The following is a 9,904-nucleotide window of genomic DNA, read 5'->3' on the forward strand; positions in this document are numbered from 1 at the left end:
CCCAGTCAGGGCATATGCTTGGGTTGTGGGCTGGGTCCCCTGTTGCGGGCCTGCAAGAGGCAACCTCACACAGAATGTTCCTTTCCCTGTCTTCCTCCCTTCTCCCCTCTCTAAAAGTAAATAAATAAAAGTCTTTTTTACAAATTGGCAATCACATCCTACAACTTCTGCTTCAGTATTGGGTGGGCCAAAAAGTCCATTACATTTTTTTGCAATGACTCTAGTAAGTGCTTGTATTATGACAACTGTCATATTGGCGTGCATTTTAAAAAATGTCAAAATTGGTGAATCTTTGTGCAGCCACTTTAATATCGAAGATAAAAAAATACGCACAATTTCAGCATATTGTGCTTCATTATTTTAAGGGAAGTAAACGCACAACATTTTGAAATGCGAAAAAAAAGAATTGTGCAGTACATGGAGAAGGTGCTGTGACTGACCAACAAGTCAGAAGTGGTTCCCAAACCATCTTTGTCCTACTGACATTTTGGCCAAATAATCCTTTGCAGCAGCTGTCCTATGCATTGGAAGATGTTTAGCAGCACCTCTGGCCTCTCCCCACTAGAAGCCAATAGCGTGAGATAGCTGACGTACACAAAATATCCAAGTCCATAAAGTTATTGGTGAAAAGGTGAAATGTGTCTTTGACATTACGAAAAACAGTCACAGACTTTTCGGCCAACCCAATACTACAACTGTGGTAAAAGATCATTCAAGAGCTCTTTATTCAGTTTTCCTGCTCCTACAAAATGCTTAACACAGCCCGGTAACTAAAAAAAAAAAAAACCCTATGTCTTTATACACAAATTGACAAAAATAGGAACTGCATAGTTAGAACCTATATTACGTCCAGCAAGAGACTGTAAAAAAAATCATCAAAGTAAGTCAGTATTTAAAAGTCTTCAACAAGTGAGCAGTTTCGAGCAAAAAGCAATGAAGGCCTGGCATGTTCTCACAGCCGCAATGTTTTTATTTTTATTACGCTGATGAGGAACATTTCTCCACCTCTCAGGCACCAAAGGTTATTCCTGGGGAACAAGTGGTCTGAAGACCTGGGCGTGGCCCAAGGAGGGCGACCAATCAGAGCTCGAGTTACAAGTCGGGTTAGGAGGCCCCGCCCCCGCGCACGCGCGCCCGTGCCTCTCCCCACCAGCGGCGCACCTGGAGGCGCAGCGCACCTGGGGCCCACCCCGCCGCAAACCGCCGCGCCCCGGCGCCCCCACCGCCGCCCCCGGGGCCGTTTCCTACCAAAACAAACACAGCCACCCCCAAAGCAAAACACCCCTGCCGCGGGAAGTCTCACGGCCCCGGAGACGCCCCGGCCCCCCCTCCCGCCCGCCTCAGAGCGCGGCTCGGTCACTTCGCCCCACGGGCGGGAGCCCCGAAAAGGGGGCGGGAGGCGGGTGCTCGGAAACCCGGGACGGAGATGTCAAAATCTCACCAATTCCTCGTAGCTCCTGCTGTGCTCGTTGCCCTCCCAATCCAGCCTCTTCGGCAGCAACTGCAAAGACACGAAAGGCACACGAGTGACCACCGCGTGGGTCTCCGGGGTGGAGGGGAGGCGGGCCGGGGGCCGCGACGCCGGGGCCGCAGGCGGCGGGGCCGGGCGAGCGACCTCGGACCAGGCCGGGACAGGGGACGGCGGGCACGGGGCGGAGGGCGACGCGAGGCACAGACCTGATACTGCTCCAGCTCCTGCACCAGCACCTGCAGCCGACGAGACGCGCAGTTAGAGGGGCGGGGGCCGCACCCCGGTCCACCCCGCGCCCTCCTCCCGGACCCCGGGCGCTGGCGAGGCCGGGCCACGGCCGCCGCCGCCGCCGTCCGCAGGGCCCGCACTCACCTGGGCGGCTCTCCGACACGGGCCGGCCGACAGGTAGCGGGCGATCAAGAAGTACAGCTCTGAGGGGAGAGAGGGACTCGGGTCAGGAGCGGCGCGCCGTGGGAAGGGGACCGGGGCGGGGGCGTCGCGGCGAGGGCTCGGGCGGCGCGTCTTACCCGACTCGATGAGGGGCACCGGGCGTCGGGCTGGCGACGACTCGGCCATGGCCAGCCGTGGGGCGAAGGGCGGGAGCGAGCGAGCGAGCGAAGCGTATAGGCCGCGCCGAGGCCTGACCGGGCCAGCGTCCCTCTAGCTCAGGCGCGCCGCCGCCATGTCGTGCGCGCCGCCAGCCCCGATGCTTCCGCAGAAGTAGTACCTCCGCGGCAGGAAAAGTAGTCCGCCGAAGGGGCAGCCGGATGCCACTGGACAAGGCGTGGTCGGGGGGGCCGGGAAGGGCGAGCCTCGCCTCCCTGTCCTCCGTCTCAGGGGGTGCCGAGAAGGGGAATTGGGAGCGCAAAGGCCCGACTCAGGGTCGACGGCGAGTGGGGGGAGGGGCGGCGCGTGTCGGATCCCTGCGCGCTGTGAGGCGCCGGCGCGGCGGCCCAGCTGCGCGGCGGGGCGGTGCAAGGGGCGGAGGTCGGGCCGCCTGCTGGGCGGGGGCCCAGCTGGGGGCCGCGGCGCGGGGGGTGTGGGGGGGATGAGGACGGGTCCTGGAGCCCCCGGCAAGGCGTGAGGCTTTGGGACTCGCCGCAAGCCAGCCGGGGTCGCCCTCTTCGGGCTTTCGGAAGGGACGTTGCACGGATGGTCATCTGGGTCCAGGGTATTCGCCCCTTGACCCCCCACGAAGATTGCTCGCTGCGAAACACCTTGAAAACTGAGAATCCCGCCAACCTCAAAAGAGAGAACGGCCCGGGAAGCTTCCCCGGGGAGGGGAGGAGGAAGGCGGGGAAGCTGCAGGTTGGGAGGGGGAGTGTGGGCAGGGGTCCGCGGACTTCGACCCTCGGTCGTGGGGAGGGCACAGCGAACGTTTGCGGAGCGTCCAGGTTGCCGCATGCAGTGGTAGAAATTAGAATAAATAAGACCGAGCCGAAGTCCTTGGAAAACCCAGCAGGCTAGTGGAGAGAACGGGTTAAGAAAATGCAGCACAGCCAGAGGATGTAAACCTGGCTAGGCCGGGAAAGCCGCCCAGAGCGTTGCCTCCACGGATAGGAAAGGGATGGGAGGAAGTGGACAGCACTCCGTTCCAAGGGAGAGAAGCAGGAAACTTGGGGGAGCGCAGCGGGGGGGACCATATGTGATTAGGATATTCTGAGGAGCAGTGGACAAAGGCCAGAAACATTCCTTTAATTGCCATGCTATGCCTGCCTTCACGGAGTACAATACACATTGTCCTTCTGATCCCCACCCGGTGTGTCTAAAAAGGGATTCCAGGCTTGTGAACAAAAGGTCACGAGATGAATAATTTCAAGTTTAAGGAACTTAACTTTAGGGTGACAACTTGGGGTGACTTTGGAGGTGTGGATGGGACCCAATCAATCAGAAGTTAAAATTGGGAGCAAATGAAAGGTTCTAAGATAGTTTTAGTTTCAGGATAGCTCTAAGAGGGTAAAAACCAGGAGGCAGGAAAAGCACTTAGTAGACCCCTGAAATAGGAAAGGTGTGGGTGCATTAGGGTAAGAGCTATAAGGATGGAGAGGGATAGACAGGATCAGAACTGAGTATGGGTTCAGTCTGCAAGGTGAGGTTGGGTGCAGTGAGAAGAGTCACAAAAAAGTCTCAGTTTGGGCCTTAGTAGGTCAAGATTGTGTCACCAGCTGAGGTAGGGCATACAGGCTGGAGCTAAATCACTCAGATGGATAACTACTGTGGGACAACTTGATTATTTGAAGTTGCCAGCATACATTCCCGTGAGACAGTCTGATCTGCTACTACAAGATCACCACCAAAGTTAGCAAATGAGAAAGAAAAAAAAAAAAAAGAGAATTGAAACCTTCAAAGATTGACCAAGGAGTTGCATGTTTTGTTATGTAACAATATAATAAAAGGAAGATAAGAAAGATAACCCCCAAAACATGTCATAAAAATGCATATCCCCAGCACTGATCATTATCCAAAACTATAGTTCTGGTGTGGGCAGCATGGTAACCACAAGAGATCAAGAATGATGACAGGAGGGTTTGTTTTTGTTTTGTTTTTTTGGTTTTTGGTTTTTGGTTTTTTGCAAGAATTCTAGTGGTTCCAACTTACTCCATGACAAATACTGTTGCTAGACTTGAAATTGAGGCAGATTTCCAATAAGGCAGAATGTCTTCCCCACTCAAGTTTTAAGTGACAGTGACCCAGATTTGACCCCCTCTTCTGCCAATGAAGAGAAGGAAAGGGGGTAGTGGGTGGGGAGCTGCCAGAAGTGGCCTCCAAACAAGGCAAGAAGAATCATGGATGTGTCCCTCATACCTTTGAATCCAAGCCATTCCTAATGAACACAGTAAGTTTTGCTTTGGGGTCCATGGAAATCACTTGAATTTCACCACAGGAAAGCTGTATGGAGAGCTAAGCTATTGAAAAGTTGTTTGGGGAGCAAAGGTTGGAAGATCTTAATGGCGGGTGACATCAGCTATGTGCTGTCACCCATCTCTGCTATAAGGGAATGACGATATTTTAGCAACCCCTCTCCTGGATAAACGTCACCTACCCTCACACAGCTCCTAGTCGGGTGCCATTCACATGCTCCACAGCTGAGAGAGCTGGGGCCCAAGAGAGATTGGGAAGGGTCCCGGGGCGTGCAGCCAGGCAGGCTGCAAGCCGGGAGAGGACAGTACTACCTCAGACCGAACACAAGCACTGCCAGATTCTTTCTCCCTTCACCCCTTGCCACAAAGGAGGAGATTGGGGCCTGAAAAGGCGAGGACTGAGCAGAAGATCACACAGCTGGTACGTGAGAAAGTCCAATCTGAAAATTCGTGCCATAGATACGGGCATGGTCGCATCGCTGGCAGCTTGGAGTTCAGATTCTGTTATTCTCATTTTTTTTTTTTAATTTTAAGGGTGAGGAAACTGAGGCGCGGAAAGTTTAAGAAGTTGCCCAAGAATGAAAAATCTTTTAAAAAAAAGTGAAAAAGTAGAATTCACTGGGTCGCTCCAAGTCAGCACTTAGGAGGCACAAAGGCATTAAGTGTGAAGTCTTATCCGGAAAATGGTGAGGAAACCAGTCTGTTTCCAATAATTCACATAGGAGGGTGGTCAAAAAGAAGGATTGGAGAGCAGATTAGGGTCAATTTTGAAAGAGCTTGAAAAGTAAATACCAGCAGTGGAGAGCACATAAAGAAAACGTTATGCCCAATTCAAAGTCCAATATCGGTATGCTGATGCAAATGTACATGAACTGAATTTAGGTTCCCCCAACAGGTGTTGTTCACCCATGCACAGTAAATCAGCATAGTTCGGAGGGACATAAAGAAAGCAGATGACAGCCCTGACTGGTGTGGCTCCGTGGATTGAGTACCGGCCTGCGAACCAAAGGGTCACTGGTTTGATTCCCAGCCAGGGCACATGCCTGGGTTGCGGGCCAGGTCCCCAGTAGGGGGCGCACAAGAGGCAACTGCACATTGCTGTTTCTCTCCCTCTCTTTCTCCCTGCTTTCCCCTCTCTAAAAATGAATAAATACTTTTTTAAAAAAGTAGATGACACTGAATCTATTGATCTACGTGGGCAGCTGAAGTCAAGGGCACGCTGTACCTGCTTCATTTCATTTATTCAACAAACGTACTGAAAGCCTTCTGTACGGCAGGCACTATGGTGCACACACTGGCTTGTGTCAGATAAGTGCCCTAGGGAGAGGAGAGTTGACATCTTGATACATTTCCAGAGGACTTCAAAATGAAAAAAAAAAAAAAAAAAAAACCAACTGAATCTGACTTCTTAAGCCTTCAGTCACTTGCAGAACTTGCATCTAATTCCTGGGGCCCCTCCTCCACCCCCTGGCTTTCCCTCAGGACCTTTTCTTCCCTTTAACCTAACCAGCTGTCCGGTGGAGGCTCCTTGTCCCCGCCTCCCTCTGCAAATTGTTTCCACTTTTATCTCTTCCTCTGGGGCTTTGGTTGTCCCTTGTCACTCACTGTCTCCTGTCCCTGTGTGCTTGCACAGGGCAGGCGTTGGCCCACGTCCATCTCCAGGGCTCACCAGTTGTCCCTTTGCAACGTTTCTCACCACACTGGAGAAGGCGCAGTGTGGTGGACAAGACGCTGGGAACGTGGGGGCTGGGATCGGAATGTGTCTGCATCGGAACACCACTGACTGGTTGAGCAACATCTCTGGGGCGCAGTGTTTGTTTCTGGTTCTTATCCATCGTCGTTCCAATGGGGGTAACTAATCCAGTGAGTGTTTCTATATCCTGGACACTGCGCTCATCCTTATTCCATCCTCACGAGACAGCCAGAACCCTTGGGCGGCTTTGAGGGCCTCTGCTCTGCGGAGAGAATGCCTGCCTGTTAAGCTCCCAGAGCGGTGGCTCGCTCCCGGCAGGACGCTGCTGCATAACAATGGTTCTTTTTCTCTCGGTTCCCCCGGTTATCAAAGAGCCTCTTCTAAGGTCTCCTAGACTCCCTACCTAACTGATCCTATGCCTTTAAATTTCCTTAAATGCAATTTAACACATTCTCTCTCCAACCCTTTCTAGATCCCTATCACCTAATCCACAAATCCTGACTTTGTTTTGCTAAAGCTGCACCCCTGCTGCGTCCCCAGCCTGAGGGCCCTAGCCTGTGGACTCTCTTGCCCTCAGGCCTCATCCCCTAGGAGGCCTCAGCAGCAGATGGATGGGTGGGAGGGCAGTGAGGGTGGGTTTCTATTTTCCCAGCTCCTTTTCTGCCGAGCCACAGGTCGGCAGGGGCTGCCGATCCTCCGCCGCAGGCCAGGGTCCACGAGGGACAGCCCTCTCTCCACACAGACCCACTCCGGGTTTTAACACGCCTCCCTCCCCTGGCCCCTCGGCACTCGGACTCCTCTTCTGGGGCAGATGGGAGCCATCCCTCGCTGATATAGCTCGGCCCACGTCCTCGCCAATCCTAGCTAGCTAGCATCCCTATGTCCGCTCAGTGATCCCCAAGGACCACGCCTGCCGTTTTCTGCCAGAACTCGGTAGGTACTGAAGCTCTCCATGAGGAGCCCACATCCCACTCTGTCCAGAACACCCTCTCTTCAGGTCTCTCTCCCTCTGCTCTCCTGCCTCTTCCCTGTCTCTACGGCGTGTCCTCGCGCTTGAAAGGACCCACCTAGATCCCTGCACTGCTTCCTTCCGAAACTCTTTCCTGAGCCACTTCGGCCCTTGTTGGTCCCTTTTCAAAAATCTTAGGATTGCCTCTCTTTTAAGCACACGTGCAATCCATCAGCGCGCTCTAATGAGCTCACCTTCCAAGTTCAGGGTCCAGAACTAACGCCTGCCGGAGTGTGGTTGGTAGTAATATGGGTGTAATAATTTGTAGTTTTAATTTGAACATTTCACCTCAAGTGTTATATGGTGTGCTTGAGGGTGAGATTGTTATGTTACAGAATTGCATGCTTACGGTTTTGTCATGAAAGAGGGGCGCTATTTGTGTCGATCCCTATATAGCTACAGTGGAAGCACTTCTCACCTGGATGAGCACCCAACCGCCCAAGTGTCTTCCTGCTTGCCCTCAGCCGGCTGACACCTGTCCCAACGGGCAGCTGAAGGGGTCCTGTTCGAACCCGAGCCAGACCTGTCCTCCTCTCCCCGAACTCTCCCATGGCTCCCAGCTGGCCAGACGAGAAGCCCAGGTCCCACGAGGCCCTGAGGAGCTGGGCTCTTTAGCCCTTCTCTGACCTCCTGTCCTACTATTCTCCCCTCCTCTCATGCTCTTCCAGCCACACTGGCTGCCTTGGTGGCCCCGGGAGAACCAGGCATGCCGCTGCCTCAGGGCCTTTGTGCTTGCCTTTCCTTCCGCCGGGAATGCTCTTCCCCGGAACACGGTATGGCTCAGTCCCTCGCCTCCTTCAAGTCTTGGCTCCAATGTTGCACTGTCAGTGAGACCTTCCCTGACTACCCAAAATGCCCTAAATAAAAATAAAGCTTGCCCTCACCCCGTGCCCCTTTTCCCTTTGCTCCTTCCCGCTTCCTTTCCCTCCACGGCACCTCTGACCTTCTAACCCGCGGGAGAAGTTGCCTGTCCTGTGTGTTTCCTGCCTGCCTGCCTCCTCCCACTCTGAAGGCAGGCAGAGATTTCTACCTGTTTTGCCCTCCGGTATGTGTCTTGAGCTACGACGAAGCCTGACAATGGTAGATGCACAATAAATATTCGTTGGATGTTTAATGAAAAATTTCCCAACAAGACAGGCTCTCGCATATGAGGTGGTTATGCCCTCAACATTCACTCATACATCTTTTGGGTGGTGTAGTTTGTTCCAAGGACAGCCCACAAACCCTGATGGCCCCAACCTACCCGAAGACAGGGGCGCTTGCCGGTTCCAGGCCTGCCGTGAAGACAAGGCCAGCAGCAGATGGACCTTGGAGGGCCAGGAGGGCCGCGCCCCTCTCCATAACTCCCCCCGCCCCAGACGCCCCATGGGAGAAGGGCCTCCTGGCTTCTCAGAGGAGGAAGAAAGCAGAGTCTGGAGAGAGGCAGAGCGGGGAGAGAGCACGTTCAGGAGCAGGAACGGAGGAGAGAGCACCCTGCCACGTCTTGCCCCTGTGGCCTCCACCTTCGCCACACAGCGCCCGTTCACAGACGCCTGGCGCCCCCAGCCAGGCACAGCCTTCTGGGGGGCCCTCCGGGCCTTGCTGATGGCAGAGATAGGAGACAGAGAAAACCGGCCTCGCCTGCTCACAAGACCAGCTCACACAGAGAGCCTTTGGGGCTTCTGGGAGGGCGGGGCAACCCCAGCAGGCCCAAGGGAAGTCTGCAAGAAGTCTGCAAAGGGTGGAGAGAAATTGTGAAGAGGTGAAGGAAGGGACTGCTTAATTTTATTTATTTGTTTAGAGAGAGGGGAAGGGAAGGAGAAAGAGAGGGAGAGAAACATCAATGTGTGGCTGCCTCTCATGAAGACCTGGCCCTCAACCCAGGCATGTGCCCTGACTGGGAATCGAACCTGCAACCTTTTGGTTTGCAGGCCCACGCTCAATTCACTGAGCTACACCAGCCAGGGCCCTTTGCGACTGTTTATGCAATGGCTGCGTGTAAGCTGGGTGCCTACAGCAAGATCTCATTTTCCGTCATGGTATCTGACACCCTGTTTGCAACCCAGAGCGGGCTTTCTGGTCCCTCTTTTTTACTTGTGGACAGAGCTGACCCAGACCCTCAGTCTAATAGCATATAATCTTAATTTTCAATAGTAAAGCCTCAGAAGGTTTATGACATGAATGTTGGTGATGAGATCAGGTCAAGATGAATTTTTGGCTTGAGAATGCAAATACAAAACACCCCAGTATTTTCCTGAATGCATCCTGTCCATTTTAACACGCCATCGGTGTGCCCTCTAACACACTATTTTGACCCAAAGGACCTATGTCATAACCTAAAACAAAATAGACCATTACACTTGCATCATTTTACAAATCAACCAAGTCATCGGATCCCTCAGCCTCATTCCAGTACTGAACTGCACTCCATCCCTCATTCCTGGGGCATGGTTGGGGGAGGGGTGGAATAACGGGGAGAGTGGGCTCCAAGGTACCTGCTAAAGCTGAATGTATGCAGCCCGCAGCCCCCAGCATTGCCACTGCTCAGGTCATCCACCACAGAAATGCACACTCGTGTTCATCACAAGATGTGTGCGAATATGTTCATAGCGGAACCACTCACAACACTCCCGCACCAAGAATAACCACGTGCCCATCAACTGTAGAATGGACGGATGAATTAGAGTTCACTCGGGAGGCTGGGGAGCCACACAAAAGTGCGAGTGAACTGCACCCTGAGTGACTGTCGCAGACATAGGTATGGATTGAGCAAAAGAAAGCAGACACAACAGATGATTCTGTGTGATTCAGTCGGAAACCAGCAAAACTAGCCTGTGGCGTTAGGAGTTAGGAGAGCAGGTAGGCTTGGGGCAGGGAGAGTGAGCGGAGGA

General features: G+C 53.5%; 1 protein-coding gene across 3 annotated transcripts in view; it reads right to left on the reverse strand.

The window, feature by feature from the left end:
* Positions 1-2,335, reverse strand: part of BRWD1 (bromodomain and WD repeat domain containing 1) — a 102,430-nt gene extending 100,095 nt beyond the window's left edge. For 2 of the 3 annotated variants that reach the window (XM_036017440.1, XM_028504548.2), the window contains exons 1-4: positions 1,999-2,333; positions 1,844-1,902; positions 1,678-1,707; positions 1,442-1,501 (exon numbers count right to left, since the gene is read on the reverse strand). In XM_036017440.1, the coding sequence (XP_035873333.1) occupies positions 1,442-1,501; positions 1,678-1,707; positions 1,844-1,902; positions 1,999-2,047 (198 nt within the window). In that variant the 5' untranslated portion in view covers positions 2,048-2,333. Of the gene's footprint in view, positions 1-1,441; positions 1,502-1,677; positions 1,708-1,843; positions 1,903-1,998 lie in introns of all 3 variants that reach the window. The other variant, XM_028504547.2, reaches the window with a different exon arrangement.
* Between the last annotated feature and the right edge of the window lie 7,569 nt (positions 2,336-9,904).

The sequence above is a fragment of the Phyllostomus discolor genome, chromosome 2, assembly GCF_004126475.2.
Source record: "Phyllostomus discolor isolate MPI-MPIP mPhyDis1 chromosome 2, mPhyDis1.pri.v3, whole genome shotgun sequence".
NCBI classification, from domain to species: domain Eukaryota; kingdom Metazoa; phylum Chordata; class Mammalia; order Chiroptera; family Phyllostomidae; genus Phyllostomus; species Phyllostomus discolor.